Raw genomic sequence first — 26,821 nt, forward strand, 5'->3', positions numbered from 1 at the left:
CTAATGAGGAATCTTTCGTATAAGATAAGCTTAATAAATGTAAATAATTGTTAAAAAATGAATAACAACAATATCCATCTAGTAAATTTATTCTCCCATATAAACTTTGTTTTCTTAGAAAAATAGTTTCAGAAATTTGTAAAGAAATAACACTACAACAAAATGTGAATATGTAATAACAACCTTAGTTTATGAAATGCGCAGCGGACAAAAAAAACAAGAACAAAACACTCATTTAAAATCCGCGTTAATCGATATAGAACTTGAAAATGTACTTCATTTTTGCATTATTAACTCAGATATTTGAGAGGCGTTAAAATGATGATTGCGTTGATTTCATCAAACTGGGTGCAAAACACATAGCAAATAACACAAAAGTGGAAAAATTCAAAAACACCATAAAAAAATAATTGCAAGAGTTAAGACACCCGTGTATGAAAGACTTGATAATTTAATGAAAATAAAAAGATAAATTAAATGATTTTATTCTATATACAAAACTTGTAATTGTGTTTACATGGCTTTTCCTATTTAGGCGTAGTTCAGATGCATTTTATAATTAGCACATTCGAACAACACAAAATTGGCCCAAAGAAATTTTGGATATACAGTCTACTCTAGATAAATAGAACCTCTATGAAACCGAAAAAAATGGTTCCACTTATCAAATGTTCCACTTATTCAAATTGCTCGATAAGTGGAACCTCTATGAAACCGAGTAATTTACGAATAATCAAAAACAGGGGGAGGAACAAAAGAAAATGCTATATAGATATTTATGTTCCACATGATGATTTTCTTAGCAATGAAGTTATGAAAAATAATCTTTTATACTAGGTTGTTTTAAACTTTGTGAAAGTTCCTTTTCAATTAATTTAGAAACTTCCAAGGTGCAATGTTGAATGTTTTGATTAAAATGATTCGAACGTACTGCAGATGATTTTTCTTCTAAAAAACTTCCACTTATATGAATAAATATTGCTCAAAAAAACCGAAAAATATGGTTCCACTTATCGAGGGTTCCACTTATCCGAATAAAATAAGAGAGGTTTGTTAATGCAAATCCAACGGACCGGGAAATTGGTTTCACTAAACGAAAGTTCCACTTATCCGGGGTTCCACTTATAGATTGTATATTAATTTTTACATTTACGAAAGTCAGGGGCAAATTTTTTTTCATAAATAAGATCCGGCTAAAGGGCTTTTTTTTGCGTTCATCTTTTTTACGATACTGCATAGCAAATATAATAAAAAATCTACGTCTTGCTTTTTAAGTCACATGACATAGTAACGCGCATTGACCCCATAGTTTGTTGGAGGTTACTGTTATAACCAATAAAGTAATATTAGGTTGTCAAACATCAAACTATATCAACAGACTACACTAGCAAAAAATAAAAAAAGAATATATAAACTATAAAAATTACTCAAAAATTCTTTAGAAATACAAAATATAAATTTTGATCAAAAAATGTCGGAAATTGCAACAACAAAATATAGTCTCGCCTTTAGCCAGAATAGTTACATCCAACGCTGAATATGTGGCATTTCACGCTGAGCTAGAAGTACCGGACTATACACTAGACAACCATGCTCCCAAACTTGACGTTCCGACAATCCGTTGGTTAGTTTCTTTAACTGTTTGCCATGCTTTTGTCCGCGTTGCCATTGTCCTTCGAACATAGTCCCATCTTCAAGCGAAGTGATACCATACCCGTCACGCTGTTTGCAAAAAAAAAAAGAAAAAAAAAAGAAAATTAAAAAAAAAAAAGATTTTTAAGTCTCGAGAAAAAAAAGAAGTGTGTTTACTTACAAGATCATTAATGAATTCTCCTTCGTAAACTTCTAGTCTTGTTTTTTCTAAACCCTTCCCTTCTTTACAACCATTACTCCAATCACCTACGAAGGAGACATGGTAGGTAAAATCAATAATTAAAAACTCATCTGCACACAAAACAACATTGTTCAGTTGTGTCCTACCGTTATACATGTAGTCGTTGACCGGATCTCTCAGAATGCAGTGACCATGTTGCTGAAAAAAACGAAAGGAAAGCTAAGTATGTATCTTCAAAAGAATGCTTTGATGTTATTGAAAAAACACGAATGCTGAACTTAGAAATAGCCAATAACAAATTAAGGAGATAAATGTTCCCTTGATGGAAACTTTACCTTTCCCTGCATCCAATTTCCATCGCAAGTCCAACCACTAGGTTTTGTTAATATGCCTGTTCCATCAGGACAATTATCCACCCAACAACCTTAAATTACAGTGTTTAAGCGCAGTTAGATCACGTTCTACCGAAAGCGCTTAAAAATGATGAAATGATGAAATTAACGTAACACTGACCTTGAAACACATTACCGTTTTTATACTTCATTTTACCAGAACCATTCATCTATAAAATAGAATAATCAAAATCAAGACAACAAACCTTCCACGACAGTTAGATAACGTGATATTATAATATACACCAATCACCTTATTCTGTACCCAATCTCCATTGTATATTGACCCATCCTTGAATTCACATATGCCAGATCCATGCATTAAATCACCAAGCCATTGACCACGATAGCAACCACCAAAATTATATACCATTACACCTTGACCAATGCGCTAAACACGCGGAATTGAATGTAATGATGTACTTACTATGTATTAAGCTTACCGAGAAAATCCTTAGAATTATACATAAACACGCAAAAACAGTCCAGACATTTTTACATGATTGGTATAAAATATCTTAGTTGTTTTCATAATATTCAATTCGATTCTTGATTTCTTTACCCTTGCATTATTTCGACCAGTCGGTCATCGCTGCTTTGTTTAAATTAACAACTCACCATATCTTGAATCCATGTTCCGTTATACTGGTCCCCATTTTCATACACCATCACGCCACACCCATCTTTTAGATCGTGCATCCATTGACCTTCATAGGAACCGCCATTGGGTACTGTATACGAACCAACGCCACATCTCTCACCGCGTTCAAACTCACCCTTATAAATTGACCCATCACAGTATGTTAATTCGCCATAACCATGAAATTTCCCATGCAGAAAATCACCACTATAAAAGAGAGGTGACAGCAGTCAGATATAAAATCAGGTGGACAAGTAACAATGACAGGCTAAAACACAAGTTACTCCAGAATAACTAGACATTATATAGACACATACTTGTATACAGCTCCATCGGGCATTCTTAATTTTCCCTTTCCATGTTTCTAAATATTATAAGTAATTTGTATATCTGTCTAAAAGTGATTAGAAATTACCAAAAGAAGGAAAAAATTCTTACGAGATTTTTTTTCCATTGACCTTCATAACGCAAACCATTAACACATTCAAGTTCACCTTCACCTTCGATTCTGTCATGGATCCATTGGCCAACAAATTTATCTCCATTTTTATAATTGATGAACAATCGTCCGTGTCTTAAGCCATTCTTCCAATCACCGGACAGAGAGTCACCGTTTGTATATTTAAACGTACCAAGGCCGTCTAAGTAGAGATAAAGAGAAGAAAGGTCGCACAAACTTACACATAATGGGAATCGTGAGTTGTCCTCTACGCAAAGTCGATATATAAGATTATTTTATGAGCTTGGGTGAAATTTAATCAACTATAAACATGTTTTACTGCTTTAAAGCAATTTACTTTCCTATACTTCATTTATACCTCTTTACAAAACTACACTTAGCTTAAGGATCTGTAATGGGATAAACAAATTTTGATATTCTCTACCAACTATAAATATTTAAGGAGTTGTCGGTAGTTCGCTTAACACCTTTTGCACATCTGTGAATAGGCTATTGTTGTAAACGTCAGGTTGCGAAAAACGCCTTTACGAGGAATTTTAGATGTTCGTTTTTCACGACGTAAACATGACTTCAAATGTTCGAAACTTCCCTCCACGATGGAGAAACTCAACAAAACTTTGCACACAAGCTCATCGATACCTGCTTCAAATGGCTTTGTCACATTTTATGTATATTTTGATTATTTAAAAAAAAGAAAGGTTAAAACACAAAAGAGCGAGCGAAAATTATTTTTTCACAAATTTTTAAATAAAAAACGAACGGCGCTTTTTCGAAAAAATTTGTGACAAAGTATTGTTGCTACGGTAATGCTAAAGTGATTAATAAATATGACGCAGAAAAAAAATAAAACGGAGGGGAGTTTCGGACGTTTTAGTGAAAAAGATGTTGATTTATGGCTACCTGGAAAAAAAATTAGATTTCATTTTTATATTATCCTATAGACAATTTAATTTGCTTTTATATTCAATAAATAATTTTGAAGAAAAAAATATAATTTTTGAGAAATAATGAATATACTGAATATGTGTCTATACCCTTACAGTATCCTTAAGGTATGCCAGACGTACTTTGTCTATGGTCTCTCCACAGTCCTTCGTAAACTTCACCCGTGACATAATCAAGTACGCCAAAACCATTTTTCTCGTCGTCTTCCCAATTTCCCTTACAAAGAGAGCGATTAGAAAGTTGCTAATAACGGTTAATAACTATTGCAGGTATAACGCTTAATTATGAAAAAGATCAGGAAAAGAAGAGGAAAAAATCGTTTACCCTGTATGTCATTTGGTTTGGCCACATCATCGTTCCTTCACCATGACGCTAAAACCGAAACAGCAGAAATATGATGGAAGGTAGCTGCTACACTGAAAAAAAGCCCTTCCAAATACTGTTTGAGTATTTTCCACTTTTTAACACATCCATTTTCAGAGCGTTAGTTAAAGTTGGCAGAGTAAAACCAACAAGTGGTAATATAAATTTGTAAATGCGAGTTTTAAAAGACCTAATTAGAGAAAATATGTTATTAAAAGGGATAGGAAAAGACTATCTATTTTTTTTTTACCTTGGAATTTAAATACGTGCCACTATATACAGAGCCATCCTTGTAAGTGAAACTTGATTGTCGTTTCTCTAAAAAATTAAAAATACTGTGGTAAAGCTGCAAAGTGATAAATATTCTTAAAACAGCAAAATAAAAACACACCAATATCAGCATCAGTAGTTGTATCCTCCTCGAAAAGACATTCTGTAATTGCCAACTGCAAATGACGTAACCAAATTTTCTTCTCGCCACTGCTCCCAACATACATCGTGTATGGCCGGTCTGGGGTGTAAATTCCAATAGCATCGTTTTTTGCTGAATAAAAAACAAAAAACTATAGATCAAACTTGAACTGCAAATTTTTTATGTAGTTCGGTCCATTCTTTTTATTTCCCAGGATGGAAAAAATACCTTTATGTAACATTACCGCAGGAAAGTGTGAAGAATGGAATGTGGCCACCCCAGTTAAACACGTGCATTTTTATTTCACTGCACTAGGATTAACTAATAAAAACGACACTTTAATATTCATTCAGTGAAAAAAATATAGGACTTGTCTTATGCTGGTGTAAAAAATGCATAACATAACAAGATGTAGCATACTTGTCTGTGGGTCTAAACCTTTTAAATCTTCAAACCAAACAGACTTGAGTTCTAAGGCAAGTTCAACAATACTTTGCTTGTTTCCTTTCACAGCAAATACTAACAAATCATTAAACAGGATGCACTAAAAACAGTAAAAGCATCATTTTTAATTATGACTTTCCCACCTACCAAATTGTTAGGACGGAAGAGAAAAAATATCTGCTCGGACTAATGCCAGCTAAAACAATGATATCTTGACAACTGAGAATAGATGCTAGATACACTGATTTTTTTCTGAGAGATATAATTATGAAATGTTTATATAATGTACCTGATATGTTTTCTTGCTGGTCAACAAACATACGCGTCCTTCGTGTACAAGACTTCGTTCCGGGATGTAATATGCTTTAAGGCCGCTGATTTGCGTTTCTAAAACCTCCAACGCTTTCTGACATTGTGCTTGTTTCAGTTGATCATTGATATAAGCGGCCAGCTTCTCCTGTTAAGATAAGAAAAAAATTCTAGTTACTTGGAATAATTTGAAATCCGTATGAAACAACTTTAGAAAATTTATTCAGAATTCCACCTTCAAATATTTATACAAAAATGTTTTTAAGGAACTAATAGGAAAGGTAGCTTCATATGTTCAAACGATATTTCCCAAAGTAGACTGAAATCTCTATGTCAAATCATGGCGAACAGAGAAAATTAAAATATGAAGATTCGAGGACAATACCAGAACTAAATAACATGCAAATGTCCAGGAATTTTAAGAATTGCTAATGATTAATTGGAAACAACGCCTAAGAAGCTGCTAATCTCTATAATAATACGCCAGTTCCGTGTGTCTGTAACAGGCAAAGTTAATATCGTCATTTTCCTTTGATGTTGCCGAAAAAAATCTTTGATGTTGCCGAAAAAAATATGTCTTCTTTGTCGAGAAAAGCCGCGAGTTTTGTGTGGTTTGTTAAATGAAGTTCTAGCACAAAGTAACGGAAATTGTGTTTGCAAAAAAGATGGCTGTCATTTTTAAGCATTTGTCTTCTCTTGCCTTCAAAATAAATCTTTACAAAAGCATTTAAAAAGGGGCATGGTATATAAATGAAGTATAGAAAGGTTTCTGTAAGGTTTGTTTATGTTTTTTAAAGTTTTGATGATATTATTGATGCGAGACATGTTTGTTAGCTAGCTAGCATCAACCACACCAACAACAACTAGCTAGGTAGCTAGGAATTTATAAATATGTAGCCATGTTCTTTATACCTAGCTAAGTCTCCAGTTTATATTTAAGTGACCAGCTATTAGCTGCTGTAGCTACCTTATGTTAGCTTCAGTTTTATGTTGCTTTTTACATGTAAGCTAATCTTAGTGGTCTTTGCTAAGAATGTGACTGTAACTTACTTTAATTCACATTTTAAGCTTAAATTAACAAGCCACAACAACTTTTAAAAAAGTATTACATAATATTTAAGAAGAGTTTAAGGACTGTTTTTAAGCAAATAATGTATTTTTCACAATTTGTGTATGCAAATAATGTATTTTTCACATTTTGTGTAACTAAACTTATATACATCGGTTACATGCAATATGACGAAACGATTTTTATTTAACGTGTAGTAATTCTGGTACCTTAAGTGTAGTGATTTTTGTTGTTCTAGATGTTCTGACTAAAATGTTTTTGTTTATGGCATTTTGTCTCAATTAAGAAAAGTTTCAACTTTTTTGAGGGAGTACAACACCGAAAAAACTTGTGTTTTTTTTATATTTTGTTTAAATTCTTACTGGGCAGGACTCTGTACAACATACCGAAATGACTGATCCCTCTCTATTTATAAATTTCATGCGTTCCAAATCACAGTTTTTTGAAATTTTGGGTAATATTTAATGAGTACAAGATGCAAATACTGATTTTTGTTGAATCAGAAGTATTTCCTACAACCATTCTTTTTTTACACTTTTGTGGAGAAAAAGTGTATGCAATATCATCAGAATAACTGATTTTGTTGCAAACTGTTTTTCTTTTTCAAATTTTGGATTGAAATATTGTTATAAAAGGCATATATCAATAGACATATATATACCAAAATAATTAAATTCTGCAAACTTTGATTTTGTCGTTCACCTCTCATCTTTTATATTTTGATTAAACTTTTGAGGAAAACCATAGGAATTATTTAGAATTTGTATTTTGTGTTGCAAATTTAGTGCAAAAATTTAACTGTTGTGAGGGAGGACCATATGCAATTATATATACTAAAAATAATAATTTGATATTCTACAAGTTGTATTTTTGTATGCACTTAAATGACTGCTTTTTCTGAGTTGAATTTGATGGGTTTCATATCAATTTTGTGGAAGATTTTATGGCTGAAGACAATATAGAACATGCCAATTGAACTGATTTTTGTTCATATTTTGATTTGCTCCTCATAAACCTTTGTGTTCTACATTTATTGTAAACTTTTGTGAGGAAGGACCATATATATATACAATGTTTTCAAAATAATGATTTTTGTTGATTTGAAATTTACTCCTTGCATATTGCTTTTTCGACATTTCAGGTTAAAATGTTTGGTAAAGTCAGTACGGATCATTAGACAAAAAATTGTTTTGTTAACTGGTTAATTTTTACATTTTGTGCATATTTTCGCAGGAGAGGATGGTATGCAACCGAATAAATGATTTTTCAAAGTTTAACTTTTTGTTTTTAGGTGTTTTGTGTTTGTTTAAGTTTGGCTTTTTGATATTGTTTAAAATGCGTAAAGAACTTATTTCATAGATCTGTGCTTACTGTTGCAAGCCTTTCTTTTCGACACTTTAGATTAAAATATTGAAGGTTTTCAACATAATCAGATAATAAGATGTATACATATTTGAGATATGTGTTATTTCTGACATTATTATTATTGTTGTCGTAACTGTCTGGGTTGTGACTGTCAATGTTGTAACTTTCTACTAACTAGATTTTACACCTTGCACGCCGTTGTTTTTCATGTTTTGTTGGGAGGATTTCATGCGATTTGACATTTGATATTTTGTGTTAGATTTTAAGAACTTTTTTGTTAAATTATGACTTATATACTTTCTTTTTATGCATTTTCAGATTATTTTTTTTAGTAAAAGGCATATTCAATATACTGAAATATTTGCTGATGTCATCAAAATTCAAATGACAGAACTTTTCAATTGTTTTTCTGCCTAAGTGGATTTTTCCACGGGCCTAATCGACTAGTCTATATAATAATACGCCAGTTCCGTGTGTCTGTCTGTCACTTTTGCAAAGTGGATTACATTCTTCAAAATTTTCTTTAACAAATTCTATAAAACATCGCCTATAAAATTGTTCTGTAATTTACCAAACTTTACCGATAAAATAGTATTCACGTCAAAGGAAAGTTAATTAAGATTAGTGAAGCCATTACAATGCACTTAAAACTTTGAGGCCAAATAACTTGAAAACGAGGTGGTGACGTCAATGTTTTTTCACCGCGTGGGTAACTAGGGACAACCTGGGACCAATTTGGGTAAGTTTTTTAAACCTGGGTCCCCGAATCCGTTTCGGAATGGACGGTTTGATGACGTCATCAAAAAACCTTTAAACCTTGATATCTCTGCAACCGTTTGTCAAAGATACATGATCATATACATTTTCTTGATCAGCATTTCAAGATCTATACGATGAAGGTAATAGCTATACAAATTTGTAAAAAAATATATTTATTTTGTATTTGCACTGCTGACGTCAGCAAAAAAACTAAAACAACCTGTTTTTCCATTGTCCTTCTGCCTAAGTGGATTACTCCACGGGATTTATCGACTAGTCTATATAATAATACGCTAAGTGTGTCTGTCTGTGTGTCTGTGACAGGCAAAGTGGATGTGTTCATTTTCCTTTGATGTTGCCGAAAAAGGCATGTCTAATATGCTAAATTTTCTGACTTTACGGCGCGACGTCAATAACACTACTTTAACGTCAATATCCTATATTAAATTAATGAAGCCATTACAGCGAACCTAATACTTTAAGGGCAAATAACTTGGAAACGAGGTGGTGACGTCAATGTTTTTTCACTGCGTGGGTAACTAGGGACAACCTGGGACCAATTTGGGTAAGTTTTCCAAACCTGGGTCCCCGAATCCGTTTCGGAATGGACGGTTTGATGACGTCATCAAAAAACCTTTAAACCTTGATATCTCTACAACCGTTTGTCAAAGATACATAATCATATACATTTTCTTGATCAGCATTTCAAGATATATACGATGAAGGCAACAGGTATACAAATTTCTAAAAAAATATATTAATTTTGTATTTGCACTGCTGACGTCAGCAAAAAAACTAAAACAACCTATTTTTCCATTGTCCTTTTGCCTAAGTGGATTACTCCACGGGATTTATCGACTAGTGATATATAATGATACGCCAGTTCTGTCTGTAACTTTTGCAAAGTGGATAAAATTTCTTTGATAAAGTCTATAACACATCACCTATAAATTTGTTCTGTATATTAGCAAACTTTAACGTTAAAGCAATATTGACGCCAAATGAAAGTATATTAAGATCGGTGAAGCCATTGCATTGCACTTTTAAATTTAAGGCTAAATAACTTGGAAACGGGTGGAAATAACTGACGCCATCTCCTGCGTGGGCAACTAGGGGCTACCTGAGACCAATTTGGGTAAGTTTTCCAAACCTGGATCACCAAATCCGTTTCGGAATAGACGGGTTAATGACGTCATCAAAAAACTTTTAAACCTCAATATCTCTGCATCCATTTGTCAAAAGTACACGATCCTATACATTTTCTTGATCAGCGTTTCAAGATCTATGCGATGAAGGAAATAGGTATATATATTTTCGAAAAAAAAATTTTAGGTTTTGACAGGCCATTGCTGGACGTCAGCAAAATTTTTAACCCTTATATCTCATTAACCACTCATCAAAAGCACATGATCATATACATTTTCTTGATCAGCGTTTTAAGCACTACACAATAGAGGCAACGTGAAATCAAGCTTCTGAATTATTTCTTTTGCTGATGGGTTGCTGACTTGATCAAAATTCAAAAAACGCTCCTTTTAATTTTTATCCTGCATCAGTGGATTTTTCCACAGGTTTTATCGACTAGTGTTTAATAAATGCTTTTTGAAAGAAAAACGTTACGTTCTTAGTAATTAATCAAAATTGAGGTTAATGAAATGAAATTACACCAGCTCTGTTTTACTTTAGGATAAAAGTGATGCGATTTGGGAGCACTTAGGTTCGCTATTAGTGACATGGCAAGGTCATATCATTATAAGGGCCGTATCTGTAAACCTGCCTCCTGTGCAGGTCCAATCCATCCTTACCATTACCCTCCTCGCCAGAAATTTAAGGTTAAGAAAGATATTGTGTTGTTTTACCAGCAGGTTACGGAAATACTTACAGTTTAATATAGCTAGTTAGCTAGCTAGTTATGGAATAGAAATTTTGTTTGGCCAAATGTTTCAATGTTAGATTCAAATCCAGTTTGTGGAAAAAAAATTTTTTTTGCCGTTCTTGTGTACGATTGATAATAATAATAATATATCGATTTATGTAGTGACAGCTTGAGATAAAGTCTCGCTCCATGGATAATCAGTAATTTTTAATTTGTTATAACAGATGAGCTAAAACAGTAAAAAACTTATTTTGTGTTCTAAAGGTTCAAGATTTTTGTACATACACACCCATTCTGACATCCAGAAAAGTAAGACCATGGGTATATTGAGGGCATTAATTTTTGCAAAAAAACAATTCTCAAACCTCTTTTATATACATTATCTTTATCAATTTATACCATTTTTACAGGCTTTTATGTAGCTTCCTGGTACATAGCAAGCTAAATTGTGCAATTTTGAAGCCGAATTTCTATAATTGTTTTGGTTATTTACGAAGTTGAGAACCTTAGATAAGGCAGGTGTCACAAAGTATGGGAAATAGGACAAGCTTAAAATTGCTAAAAGAATAATTTTTCTCTTGTTTAAAATAGCTGCTTTATTTGGATAAATTAACAAGAAACATGTGAGTACATGTACTGATATGGATAAAGCTAAAAATGCCTAGAAAATTCAACGCTATAAAAACGTACTTCAACTGCACATTATCTTCGCAAAATGTGAAGGTTTACTTATAGCAATGTATCTCGCATATCCACTATTGTCCCTAACGTACTTCACGTTCGAAATCATACTTTTCGTTAAAAATAAAATTCCTATAATTACAGTAAAAACTGAAATAATAACTTGACATCTGACATGTTTTTAAACTGGTTTGACGAAATTAAGCCAAAATTTTTATAAACAACGGCTTTTAAGCATCGGTAGGTTAACTTTATCTGCCTCTGCATGAATATAAGATTAACATTTGGAAACAGAAATATACACATTGTGGATTTATTCTTGTAGATCAATTTCAAACAAATATTTTGTGATTGCATGTTCTTGAGAGAACTGAATTTTTCGTTTTCATTTAGCCAGATTTATCTTTGTGGATTGGGTGCCAAATGTTTTTTGCATTTTTAAATTTTTTGCAAATATTTGACAATTTTGCTAACAATAATTCTCGCAAAAATTATTCTTGCAAGATTTAATACAGCTGTTTAATTAATCTTTTAGCTACCTAGCTAGCTAACATGACATCTAAATTTGCAAATTTTACTTTCAAAACCTTTTGAAAAGTGTAACTAGCTAGCTGTAACTAAATGTAAACAAAATATAAAGCTAAAATACATAAAGCTAGCTACTATCAACGCATCTATCGTAACCCTTTTATCACTTGCTTTCTTTTTGTGCCTACATGGGACAGGGCTGTTGTTTATCTTATCTCAACAGTCTACTTTTCTACTCCGCTGCCTTCTTTTTTTATGTACATTGCAACACCAAGACCGAGTCAGTGATATTTTAATAAATCTTACACAAACGATGGTACTACAAAGTAACACCAAAACGATTTGGCTAGCTTAATGAAGTTTTGTTAACAAATCTAATCACGGCTCCATACGCCATTTTAATCCTAACCTGGAAAAGTGATGATTAAGTAAAAAATTATTAAAATTATGCAAGAATGTGAAAGCCGATCATATTTTAAATTCTGGTCGATACCAGGGTATATATGCCGTCATCTCTCACATCAAAAAGGCAAAAATTCCTGGGCCGGAGGGTTTCCTTACCATAACGCTCACTGCTTCAACAAGATTTTGATAGTCTGGATGGTCTTCGGGAGTTCTTTTTAGCAAATCTTTTAGCAACAAAATATAACGTGGTGTTCTTTGAATCACGGTGATTAGATAGGACGGCAGTGTTAGTCCAGGCATACAAATCGGATTGCTGTAACAACTCTAAAATTTAAAAAAGGAAACTGGATCATCAAGTATAGACCATGGGAAAATTTACGCATTTTCAACAATAAAACAATCAGTCATAACAATTTGCTTTCTTGCAAGGAACATATAAAGCTGACATTTTTGTCACTTTTAACTACTAACTCTGTGCATATTAGAGTTGATTGATCTATAAATAGAGCTCTTGGTACAAAATAAGTATAAGGAATTTCTGATAAAAACCCCTTCAAAGTTACGAAACAGTCAGGCTAAGTTTACGAAGTATGTTTCTCTACAGATGTTTAGTCTTAGAAAAGCATCACATGATTTACATTTAACAGTGTTTCGAGTTCTTTCTTCTTCTTGATTCTCTGTTTAAGAAAGGCGTCAGCAGAGTCATAGTCTTTACAATATGCAGAGTAAATCTTAAAGTCAGTTTTCTAAAAAAAGGATACAAATACTCGAAATGATCTGTGTTTACAAAGCAATTACATTTATGCCCTAGCTGAAAAAATAGCTTACGTGACTTAGAAAAACATCAGCAATACATTCCTCGTCAGACCAGTTTGACAATCGATCGAATATCTCATCCAAGACACCACGATTTAGCTCCAATATGCTAAGTAAAAAAATATTCATAAGGATACAACAGTAACTCTTAAACTTCGAATCCCATAAAAACAACTGCACTGCTGATTCATGATAATCATAACACTGCATGATTGTTAATTACAATATATTATGCTTTACCTGTCCACATTTGAAAAAATAAGCTTGACTTCCTTTACATCCAAAATACCAGACATTTGTATTCTTGTTTTGAAATGCTATAAAATACAAGTTAACAACCATTTCAATCAAATTAATAGTGCGGACTAGAAATAGAAAAAATGAAGGAAGAACAAAACAACACTTACTTTGACAACGATTTCTAATTGCCGAACAAAAGTCCTCTCTGTCGTGTAAATCTCCAAAGCTATCAGCGATCTTCGGTCAGATGGAAATGAAGGTAGTTGGGTGGGAAAACCATCAGTAAGCAAATAAATTGGTTCATTCTAAAACGATTAAAGAAATACTATATATATTAAAAATATATACAAAAAGTAAAAAAAAAAGATATCTAAAAAAAAAAGATATCTAAAAATTACAGGTAATGTTTTCTTCTTTGACCATTTCGTATCAAATGGTATGGCACTCTTCAAAAGGTTAGCTTCGTTTGCAAGAGCTTTAAATTCCGATCCATCAAATGTGGTCCTTCTGGAGGTTCTGTTGATTTTAGGTTGGGCTACACAAAATAATAAAAATACATTGTAAGCCAAAAAAATAGAAATAACTCAATTACAACATGATGCACAAATACTTTTACAAGCACAAAACTATAAATTTAAACAATTTTTCATCAACCTTCAAATCACCTTAAGGAATTAACTTTCAGCAGAAATAATTTTTTATAATTTTTTGAAATAAACCTTAAGTTACACAAGAAGTAATTTTCGCGAAGTACTTCCAAGAATTAAATTTTGCAAATTTAGCAAAAAAAGAATTTGATGACATCGTGTTGAAATTTACCTACCTTTAGAAAAAAATTAAAATTTGCAGGAATTAATTTTCGCGAATTGCGCAAATAGCGGTTCCCTAATAATTTACACATTAACCATTTCACAATAACATAAGGATATTATATTTACATAATGAACAGTTCAGTCTCAGGCCTTTTTTTGAATTGTCCCACTCAATGTGAATGGATTTTTCCATGACCCCACAACACTAATTGTTATGGAGCATATATGTAGCATGTTAACATACTATACCTCGATCGATTCCTCCAAAACTTAGTGATGTTCTGTTAGGAGCTTTGGAATTGTTCGATTTTGGTAACTCTGATTCCTTTGGTTCATCATTGATGATGTAGGATCCTTTTTTGTTAAAACTATCGATCTCGTCTAAATTTTGTTCGTCAACAAGACATATACTACTTTGATACGATTCTGCATCACTAAATTCCTCATCACCACCATCAACCTGATCGTTATAATTATTTGAGACTTCATCAACATATATTATCATACTGCTATCAGGTTTTTGATATTGATTACTTTTTAGGAGATTTGGATCTGCACTAGAAAGAGTGATAACCTAGAATAACCATTGATATAGTTTGTGAGATCAAAACAAGTGCTAGTTTTGTTTGCTTTTAAAACAATGCATATAACAACAACATACAATCCTATGCAATCTAAAGAATGCAAAAACACTAACCTGCATTGGTTCACCATCTTTGGTTTCTTGCACTGATACGGTTACAACTTTACGACTAGGATTTTCAGAGATAACTTGGGATATGCTTGATCCAGGTCTGTGTTTTTCTCCTTCAGTGCCAGGCAACAAATGCCGAAGTTTTGATTTAATATTACTTAATGAGAATATAGATTGCCGCCATGATAAACTGTTTCGACTTTTGTCGATTGTTTTAACGTCAGTTCGATCAATTATATCATAAGCAGACAAAACATCTTCATAAAATACTGTTTTAGTGTGCCTTTTGCCAGTAGGCAATCGTATTGCTTTTTTACGTACTAAAGGGCTTAAATTCCTAGGACTATTAGTCTTGATGCTGTTTGTTAAAGGAGAATTATCATTAGATGTTGACTTAGGATTATTGCTACTACCGATATCATTGTGGATGAAAGGCATAGTTGTTTCACTATTTCTGACAGCTGTTGATGAATTTTTTCTTGTTTCTTCTTTAACATCATTTTTTTTGGGTTCAAAATTGGAAAGCGTGCTTTCTTCATGTTCATAGTCACTGTCTTTGTGATGTTGACCAATGACCTCAACACCAACACGCTCCGAGTTGCTCCTTAAAATAATTTTGGCATCCCTTGTTATTGTTCCAGCTTGTATATCCCCTTCTACAAACTTATATTTTTCAATATTTGGAGAAAGGACATTAATATCCATTTCAGTATCCAATGTTTCTTCCATGGCTAACATCTTTTTATTTAAATCAACATCACAAGTTGTGCAGTTAAGATCTTTATTTACAGCCTCAAAATCGTCTTCAACAATCAACTCCTTGTCATGCATTTTAGGTGCCCCATTTATGTCTAGAAAAAAAAAGTAACAATTATATATATATATATATATATATATATATATATATATATATATATATATATATATATATATATATATATATATATATATATATATATATATATATATATATATATATATATATATATATATATATATATATATATATATATATATATATATATATATATATATATATATATATATATATATATATATATATATATATATATATATATATATATATATATATATATATATATCATCTTATTTGGGTTGTATTTTATTTAACTTATAGTATGGTCACTGACGTATTTACTAAACAATCTGCAACTATCATTAGAGCCATTAAAAATAAAAAAAACTATTTTGCATTTATTATTTAGCTTCATTTTAAAAACATCCCTTCTGTGCAGATGCTATTATACTTTTGTCAATAGAACCTCAAACTTTAACATCTTCCATAAGTTTTCTTCATTCGTTTGTTGAGGTAAAATTACTTGAAGTCGAAATAAGATTAAGAAGTAACTTCTTTTATAATTAGGCTACTCAGAAAGAAAAGAAGAATCTGTGCAGGGAGGACAGATTAATGGTTGCAGAATATGCTGTCTGAAAAAATATATTTTAACAAGTGGGAGGATAACTTCAGGATGTCAGTCTGATTCTCTACAGTTTGTTTCATTAATTCGCCCTTACACCAAAGAAAGATCCCTGAGAGTTCACAAGAACATCATGTCTTTAGGAAAAGGCTTAATGAAAATGACAGCAAATGCATTTGGTATTGCTCGCTCTACAGTTGGTCAGATAGTTCATGAAATATGCAACCTGCCTGAAGATCATGTCCTAACATGATAAAGTTTTCAACTAATGAACAAGAAATCACTGACGCTAATTCTCTTTTTCTCAACAGGTTTGGTCTTATCGGTTGTGTGGATAGATACATATACACATATACCGATCAGAGCACCAGGGAAAATTTGCACAATTATTTGTTACATAAAATGCTATTCAATAAATTGTTAAGCTATTTGAGATACTTTTGGATGTTTCACAAATGTGGAAGTTAAGTGGCCAGGAAGTGTTTATGACGCTCATGTTTTTGCAAATTCTTAAAAATTTTGTTTCAGAACGATTTTGTCTTTTTTACAAAGAAACCTTCCCTAATCGAGAATGTGTTCCACAATTACTATTAGGAGATTCGACATATTCTGTTTTATCTTATTTGATGAAAGAGTATGATCATTGCTCAACAAACGAATAAGTCACTTTCAACCAGATGTTGCTGTGTACTTGTGAAGGAAGATTCATAAGAAGAAGAATTAGAGAAGTTGTTATTCGGCCTGATATATCAAAAGGTGTTGGGTAGCATAATTAATATTTTGGAATGCATGCGGATGTGCATTAGCCAAAGCAGCAAATCGGTTTCCACTTGACCTACTAATACTTGCAATAGCCTTTTAAGTATAATTTATCTCTCACCAGATTTAAATATAATTGATCTCTCTGATCAGGAAAAACTCTGTTTTCCAACATTTTGCGCTTGTTATTTACAAACTTAACTGTTGGATTCTCATGTGATTTTTGTTTTCTAGACTCATCCTTGTCAGTTACAGTTGTTGCATCTTCTATATCTACTTATTCTCTTTCCTAAATACCTGACTGGTCCTCAACTTCTTCATTTAGTTCATCGAAAGCTTGTTGATGATGTTGTGAAGTTTACAAATAAGAATGGAGCTTTGAAGGCTATGAAGAGATTGTTAAAGGTAATGGGCAAGGGCCAACTAAAAACTCTTGGCTTTCAATTTGATGCTATTGATAAGGGTTTTAAATCGAGGCAAAACTTACTGGAAGAAATTGAGACAGAGAAGATAGTGGATAAGATACCGGATTCTGGTGAAATAGAGGAGTTGGGGGGGGGAGGGGGTTGATGAGTTGGTTACAGTGGTGGATAAGATTGTTGGGGAAGTGGGGACTACGAGAAATATTGATGCAGGACACTTGAGCTTAGGAGCATTTGATGGAGATATTAGGTCTGGATAAGTCATTGCAGGATATTAGGGGTGCGTTGAAGACTGCTACAGCGAAATATGTAAAGGATCATTTGGATCTGGAGTGTGAGGAGCAGAAATGTTTGATTGCCGAAGAGGGCGATCAGTTGAGTGATGATTATATAGAGTTGAGGAAGGGGGTAATACTGTTTAGGGAGCAGTGGATTACCATTGACTCTATACTTACAGCTATCAGTATGACAATTGGTACTATTGTGTTGGCTGTGGTGGTAGTAGCGGTTGTGGTAATACTTGTGGTAAGTCTACACGTGGTACAGGTAAGTGGATTAAGAAACAGTTGGGAGCTTTGTCCAGGTTGCTGGGTAAACTTGGGGAGAAGGCCATTGATGCACTTCTTGGTCTTATTTGATTTGTTTTGGCGTGGGTGTTTATGCTGCTGTGGAGTTCATTGCTGATCATTTTTGGATGGATAATATTTGCTGGTGTAGAAGAAATAGTTATAATATATCTTAAAAAGAAATGAATTTCATAAGTACAAACGAAGCTACCCACTTAGGAAACGACGGGATTAAAGAATTGGTAGTTATCCGTTAAAAGTAAGGGACTTACATAAGGCATCTAAAATATGTGATGTCAAAGTACTTTCTTCATATTGACTAATATTGAAAAGACTTTATGAGGGGAGAGGGAGGCTAGGAATGATTTTAGTAAGTATGAGAGTGCTGTGAGGGAGTATTATCAGGTTACTGGGGTTAGCTAGCCGAAGTTAAAAGAGCGGAGGTGGAGTGATTATTATGTGCAAGGAACAAGGAACAGAGGATTGAGGAGATTGTGCTTCTTGTTGGTGTTATTGAATTGTTGCGATGTTATTTGTGGGGAGGTAAATTTATGGATTACGGATATCAGTAAGACTTGTAAGTTGGGTCAGATTGTTGTTGGTAGTGGTATTGAAATTGAGGTCAGGCTGGTTAGTGCAAGTTTTATTTTTCGTGTTATGTTCTTGTGGATGAGAGGGTTTCGTCCAGAGGTAAAGAGAAGGTCTTAAAGGCAGGATTTTATATGTTTACTGAGCTTATGAAACTTGTTGGGGGTATTAATTTTGATAGACAAAGTGGAAAGGTTAGTATTGACGATGATGTTGTTATGCGTAAATATTTGAGGGAAATAATTTTGAAGCTTGATACTTTTGATGGCTTTAAGTCGTTGTCATTTAGATTGAAAGAGTTGAATAGTTGTGATAATTTGGTCGATAGTGAAGGTGTAGGGATTTTTATACTAGGCATGGAGGTTGGAAAGATATTTGGTATGGCAACGTTGTTAATGTGGAACGTAAGAATATTTTGTATGAGAGGTTGGGAGGGTTGTGTATTCATTCTTATTCATTATTATTGTAGACAGTAATGGAAATAAAATTAGCATGGACCAGTGACGGACATCGGATATGTCAGACCATTTTTGAGAGCATTGGTTAAAAGATTTTAACAACCTTAAAAATGTCTGGTCATTTTTTAAAAACTTTGATATTATTTTTTAATATTCATTCCAAATTTATGAAAATAATGTGAAAGAAGTCAAATACAATTCAGATGCAAGCATGCTATTAATTGCGAATACAGAAAAAAAACATATTTAAAGTGTCTATTTTGTTCGAAATAAACGTGCAATTTTAATTCTTCAACTACTGCGACTACAATGGAGGAGGGTGTTACAATAAGCACAATTTTTTATGTATTTTCGCATTACGCACGCAGTTATTATTTTTCTGTTGTCTCACTAGAAAAAATGTTTGGATAAATTTGTTCTCTTGTTTTGAATTATTAAAATAACTAGCTGTCAAGGTGAAAAGATAAAAACACGAAAAATTTAACAGAAAACAAAAATTCAGTGCTCGAGTGTGATTGGGCCACTTGCAGTTGATTCTTCGTTCATGGTAATTTGTTGTGATAAACTAAAATGCGCGATGCACTCATTATTCATTATTTTAGAAAATATTTTATTATCTTACAGTTGTATTTTTAGTTTTCAAGGGAAAATTTTAGTAGCCAATTTTGTAATCGCAAAAATAGTTACGATGTTAAACAACAAAAGTTTTTAAATTATGTGATTTAAAACAAAAATTATCTACTTTAGCTAAAATAGTTATGTTACCAGTGAAAAACAAGACAGATTATTGTCGTAACACCCTTCTTTGTTATGATTATTTTATTATATATGTTTGAAAATATATTAGTGAAATTGTAACACTACAAGATTTTTAGTCGATACCATTTAGGAAAAATAATAAAAAAGGTACAATATGCTTGTCAAAACACCCACCTTTGTTTTGATATTTAAATATATAATTTTAATGCTGTGCAAGACTTTAAATATTGTCAACTAAAATATAGTCCGCAAAAAGATTATGCACTTAGACTTAGATTTTCTTTAAGGCTGAGCAAAAAACAGTTTTATTATTTTAACTTACTGTGTAACTTTCAAAACAATACAAGTATATTCTGTATAACTCAGCACAAGAATAATTCTTCCTGTATAACTTTCAAAACAACACAAGAAAATTTCTTTTTGTGAAGGATCCTTGTACAGCGTTACTTGGTTAGTTGTGGAAAGATTAAATTGGTTTTGGATTTGTTGTGCAGTGAGTTTATGAGTAATTTTGAATATATTGTGGTTTTGTGTTCTACTTTGAGGAGGAATAAAAATTATTTGGAAAGGAAGTTGCCGTGAATTGATGATTGTGTATTTTTGGTTGTTTGAAAGTTATTGTTTTTTTAGCAGGGAATAGACCTTCCATATCCATTTTTGTTCTGTAGAATATACATACCAAAATACCAAATAACATGAAAACGAGATTAGCTATGAGCAAATATTTAGTTTGCAGCTAAGCAGTGCAGATATGGTTTGTTTACTGTCATACAGATTGTTATTAACATTTGGTGATATGGGATAATAGCATGCATAATTGGGCCATTCTAATGTGTTTATTATTTTTGGTGTTAAATGAACCAGGTATTAGCTAGCTTTAAATATAATATGAGTAGCTAGCTAGTTGGCTGGCTGACTTGTTCCAAACAAACATGAAATTTCATGCTGTTTACCAAAATTGGTGATATTGCTGGTATTATCCTATGTTTCCAGTTATTGAGTGTACCTATTTTTTAAACATCTGTGAAAATAACGTTAGCCAGGCTTACTGACAGTGGTTTTAAAATAGTGTTTTTTCCCAGTGAGGGTAGTTTTGGAAGTATTTATAACTCACATTTTACACATTGTGATTCAGAATTAAGATACTAATTCGATTTGGTGGGGAAGTTGGACTTCAAACTTTCCTTGGAATGTTCTTGCTTATTTGTGCCACATATTAAGCCTCTATTGTAGATTGTATTTGGTAAAACAAATTATTTAAAATTCTAAAATATAAGATTAAAAAAAGGAATGATATCCTTAAATTTTGTATTCAGGGAGTTACCATCTTGGTATTTCTTCAGGCAAATAATCGAATTTTAACATTATGCTAAATTTACCCTATTCGGTCTGGGTTTTTTCAATATAACAGTTATTTAACATATATTTAAGTTTTTACATAGACCAATATGCAAAATTTCCTAAAGTTGCCTGAAAATCCTTTTTTTCCGATTTTCAGGTAAAATCCGAAAAATCGGGAAATCGATTAATCATGTGACTAAAACATGCAAAAAGATTCTTCTTGATGAAACAAAGTTGTGGTATAAGTTTCAAGTTCCAGACATAATCCTGACAAGAGTTAACAAGAGTTATTATATTTTTCCTATTTTAAGGGTTTTATAGAGATTTTTAGGGGTAGTTTTGAGTAATAGCCAATATCAAAGCCTCTGAAAGGTATGAGATGTGAAATTTTGCATGCAGGTGTCTAATACATAAATATTGAAACTCACTAAGTATTGAAGCCATGCATTAAAGAGTTATTAATAAAAATCCATCAGCCCCCCCCCATATGAGTACATTATGAATAAGACATGCAGTTGCAGTATATTCTAGATATAAGACTTACTTACTATCTGTGTATTTTTAGTTTACAGAAGATTAAGTACACTTACATTATGGCAGTTAGTACGTTGAACATGCTGAGTTTTCTATCATTCAACACAGACAATATTACTGCAAACCAGATGGACTAAATACAAAAAACGTTTCGAGAACCTTTGTGTTGCCCTCAACATTACCAACAACAAACAAAAACTATGTTTTCTTTTAAATTATGTAGAAGAGTATATGACATTTACAATAGACTACTTGTTCTAGGTACAGATGAAACAGATGAAAGTGTGTTAGATTTATTTGATAAACATTTCAACCCACAAACAAATACAAGCTATGAAATTTATATTTTCTGTTCTATGAAACAATCAGAAGATGAAAACATTCAGCAATATTTCAAAAGGCTTAAACAACAAGCACAAAAATGCTCATTCGGAGAACAATTAGATAATGAAATTAAGGACAGTTGGAACATTCAACAACTAGTAATAAATTACGAAGGTATTTATATCGAAATCCAACGTTATGCTTAACGCAATTTTTGGTTTACACAAAGACCCTAGAAGATACAAATATTCAAGCCGTAGCTGTTGAGAAGAGAGAAATAAATATCAAAGCAGAACCCGAAGATCCAGAGGTAAACCATACTAAATACACAAAATCTAAAATTCATGCTCCACCGGGTAAGAAATTTTCTTCACACTCTAAACCCAGTGTTAAATCCTGTTTTCGTTATGGAGGTTCCTACCGTCACCTGGATGCTTGTTGTCGTGCTGTTGATAAAATTTGTCATAATTGCCAAAAGATAGGGCGCTTTGCCAACATTTGCCGTAGTACCGCTCCATCTAAATCATATTGACCTATTTCTAAACCTACTACTACAAATTAACATGCCTTAAACCAATTTAAAGCTGAATCATCTGAGGAGGAACTTAATACCGCATCTTTATACTCTGTATCATCAGAAAGTTCTCTGCAGGCTCCTGTGTTAAACATTAACAAATGTACTGTATCTGTTAAGATTTCTGACTACGACAACACAGTTAACAACAACAAATACTGCAAATTGCAATGAGTTTAAAACTGGTGATCACGTGCTCATGAAGCTACCGTTCCAGAATAAACTTACAAGTCAATTCAAACTTGATCCTTACATTATTACAGCTAAGAAATTCTCTATGATTACCGCCACGAATCCTCACACCAACAACCATTCTACCATTCGCAATAGCAGTCATTTTAAACCATTTCCATGAAATGCATCGATACCATTTTATTCAACGAGGGAAGATGATGATGAAATCAACATAGATGAGCATAATGAACATATTGAAAATAAAAACAATCTTCAAAATACAGAATCTTTACAACCAAACCCTTCGCACCTTCAAGGAAAACAATACCTTAAACGTCACTTTGATGTCTTTAATCCTTATATATATCAGCTACCTTTTATTGCTGGGTAACTCGTCTCCAAGGATTGCTAGTTTTTATATATATAACAGCCCCTGGGTAAGAGGTTGAAAAGGATGCAGACTTATTTCTATCACAAACATTTCAGCAATCATGCCCAGTCCAGTTCCGTGAATTTTACAACCTGTTAGGGTTTTATGAGTTATCGGATGCAGGTATTAGTTATTTAAAAAAAGAAAAAAATAACCAACAACAATCTACGTTTCGGGTGTCATACACACATTTTTAAGTATCACAAGATTTTTACAATGTTCAGTTAATACTATATACAATCATTTCTATAGTTACAATTAACTAAGGGGATATAAACATCAAAGAATATAATAGACATGTTATTTAAAGAGATAATGGTGCTGAGGTGATGTTATTATTCAACTCGGGAGGTAGGATAAATAAGCTTTTCCTAATCTCAAGTGCTACACGTCTATTCCCAGGAGCAAAAACTTTGAAATTTTTTATTGATGGTATGTGATTACAATGCTTTAGGTGATTTTTTATTATCGAATGCAGATGGCTTAACTGTTAAGTCACACTAATGTTCTCGCTTACCCGAATCCTTAACTGTCTTGACGTTTCTGAAAATAACAGTGACTTTACAGTATTTTAATGTTTCACGTATTAGTTTTTGAAGTTTTGTCCTGGTTCGTAATGATAAAATCCCTAGATAGGGAAAATAACAAGTAACGTTTTTTTCCCTTTTAACAGTGTCTGTAACATTTTTATTATAGTGTAAAACATCAAAATATCTCTTGATGACTCTATCTAGAAAATTAGGCAGATAACCATTTCTCAAGAAAATTTCTTTACGTTTTATGACTTCCACGTGAAGTTACTTCTTTTATTAAAATACAAAACACGATGCAACCTGGGAATAAAAGCTATATATATATATATCAGCATTATGACAAAATATAAAATACACATTGTACATACCATCACTTTCCTCACTAATTTCCTCATACGCAGCCACACACGGTTGTTTGTTTTCAACACATAACTCATCATCTTCATTCCTGGTATGTTCTATCTCATTAGCAATATCATCATCATCATCATCTTTATTTCTCAATTGTGAAAAGTCAATGTCAAATTTTGGATCCACCAGGGTTGAAGACAAAGCTATTTCTTCATCATTAGATAGTTCCACTTCCATAATTTATATACCCTACAAAAAATAACATTATAATACCTGAAAGCATGTTGCTAAAGTTTTACTTTGTTGTATTGTATGTAAGGACTAATATAGGTAAACACCAGTCTTCACAGAATGATAAGACAACCAGCAGTCTTATAGACCTTTTTGAATGTTTAATAATAAAAGGTCTAGCTATAGACCTTTTTGATTGTTTACATTCTCTGTGGTAAGTCCTTTTGGCTCTAACAACTGTGTTGCAGGCAGAAAGATGTGGGAGCTTGCTGAAGAAAGTTTTTTTCAGCGCATTTCTTTCTACAGAAACATTCTTGGAAGCTTTAAACTATTATCAAGTGTAGATGGATAACTTCTGATTGACATATATTCATATAAAGTCGTAATGATAACTTTGTGTGAAGAAACAAACTGAAATAGACCTCACTTCACCTAACGCCTGCATCTTTTTGTCTGCTACGCAATTGTCAAAGCCAATAGGGCTTACTGCAAAAAATGCATAAACATTCAAAAAGGTCTGTACAAAATGACCAGAGAACCAGAAGAACACCAGTAGATGGGGCAATAACAAGCAGTCCGAATAAATTACTATTAAAGAAAGAATGTAGGGGCAGGAGGATAAATGGAAAATAGATAGGAATCAAACCATTTGCGTCATAATTATGCAATGTTGATCTGAAACATAAATAATATATACAATGTTATTGTCCATGGTTATTGTCTATTATTCCCTATCTCCCCCCAGTCATTGGGATCAAATGACGATAGAGATGTGATTTACGACAACTAATTCATGATAAAGTCCTGAAGATATGCTGGTTGACGGTGCTCTCTCGTAGAGCGACGAATCGAAGGTAGTGCTGACGTTGGCAAAGGTGAATCAATGCGAGGACTTTTATCGGACTGGAGTGCGGTAGAAGTGCCCTCCTCAAATACGGGTTTCCGGTTGCAACATGTTCAGCTGGTGGAGGCGGAGATTTTGACAATCGAGGCTGGTCTGCAGAGTGGCTGCTGTCATCTATATCGCGATCCGACGGTTTGGCTGGTATCATTGGCGAGGTAGTCGGTGATATGGTGCGCCAAGCATCTGCAAGCCGCTCAAATGGTATGTTAGGCTGGATGGGTGTAAATTTCCGAAGAAACTGACGATTGCGTAATGTCACTCTCCGAGATCCATCAATGCGTACAACGTACTGATCGTGTTGACGAACTTCAATCACCGATCCGGTTCTATCCCACCTACGCGGGTATGGGCCAGTTTGGTTTTGAACTCGAACATTGTCTCCAACACAGAGGGGTGTCAATCGCTTTGAGTATCGAGATAACCTCTCAGCGATGGCCATGTGCCGGCGTCTAAGGGCCTTCTCACGATCCTCAAGCATGCTCACCCATGTCGGATGGGGAAGGTATTTACCAGGAAGAATCGGGATAAAGTCCTTGATGGGGCGTCCGAATAAACAAATGGCAGGTGACAGTTTTGTGGTTTGGTTGGGTGTGTTGCGATATTGCAGCATGGCACGTTGGAATGAGTCTGTATCGAGGTTGCCACTGGGGCCGACATTATCCATTAGCATCCGTTTAACAGTCTTAACACCAACTTCAGCTCTGCAGTTGCTATGTGGGTACGCGACCGATGAAACACGATGGTGGACACCCCAGTTTCGAAGGAAGGTTGATGTTGATGATGCACATAACTCTGGCCCCCCATCCGATGCGAATTCGTCGGGTATGCCATACGTGACAAAGGTGCGGCGTAGACAATCAATCAGGCCACTGGCCCCATTCCTGGCTTCTTCCACGATAGGCCAATTCGAATACCTATCAACACAAACAAGATAATTGTGACCGGCATAGTGGAAGAAGTCACCACATAGTTGTTGAAATGGATAATCAGGATAATTGAGAGGGGTCGGTGGAGCTGATTGTTGTGATGGTGCGATGTGGTCGCAGCTTTTACACCCTTGTCGTAGTTTGATGATGTCAGAAGTAAGGCCAGGCCAGAAGACGGAAGATTCTGCTCTCAAGGTCATGGATGTGACTCCGTGATGTGCAGCATGCAGGCTTGATAAAATATTGGAGCGTAGGCATTTCGGAACAATAACCCTGTCCTTGTAGAGAGCGACACCGTCAACTGTTGAGAGATGGTCACGATACTGGTGGTAAATCTGAAGATGAGGTGGTAAGTCTTCCCGATTTCCGGTAATGCCAGATTCAATTAGATCTACCAGTATCCTCATTTCCTCGTCCGCGGTTGTTGCTGAACGGACGTCCTCCCAAGTTGTAGATTTCAATGA

The 26,821-nt window shown here is 33.5% G+C and overlaps 1 protein-coding gene across 1 annotated transcript; it reads right to left on the minus strand.

Annotated features, from left to right (window-relative positions):
• Positions 1-73: 73 nt before the first annotated feature.
• On the minus strand, positions 74-24,566 carry LOC130655571 (uncharacterized). Its single transcript, XM_057458339.1, has 24 exons — positions 24,314-24,566; positions 15,048-15,895; positions 14,600-14,924; positions 13,937-14,073; positions 13,706-13,843; positions 13,539-13,615; positions 13,311-13,407; positions 13,121-13,228; positions 12,639-12,806; positions 5,780-5,947; positions 5,467-5,590; positions 5,026-5,178; positions 4,885-4,952; positions 4,596-4,643; positions 4,394-4,487; positions 3,305-3,507; positions 3,184-3,230; positions 2,845-3,073; positions 2,480-2,617; positions 2,348-2,396; positions 2,170-2,258; positions 1,981-2,032; positions 1,814-1,899; positions 74-1,722 (listed from the first exon to the last, which is right to left on the minus strand). The coding sequence occupies exons 1-24, from the start codon at positions 24,531-24,533 to the stop codon at positions 1,522-1,524; spliced, it is 3,867 nt and encodes a 1,288-aa protein (XP_057314322.1). The 5' UTR covers positions 24,534-24,566; the 3' UTR covers positions 74-1,521.
• Between the last annotated feature and the right edge of the window lie 2,255 nt (positions 24,567-26,821).

The sequence above is a fragment of the Hydractinia symbiolongicarpus genome, chromosome 8 (assembly GCF_029227915.1).
Source record: "Hydractinia symbiolongicarpus strain clone_291-10 chromosome 8, HSymV2.1, whole genome shotgun sequence".
Lineage (NCBI taxonomy): Eukaryota > Metazoa > Cnidaria > Hydrozoa > Anthoathecata > Hydractiniidae > Hydractinia > Hydractinia symbiolongicarpus.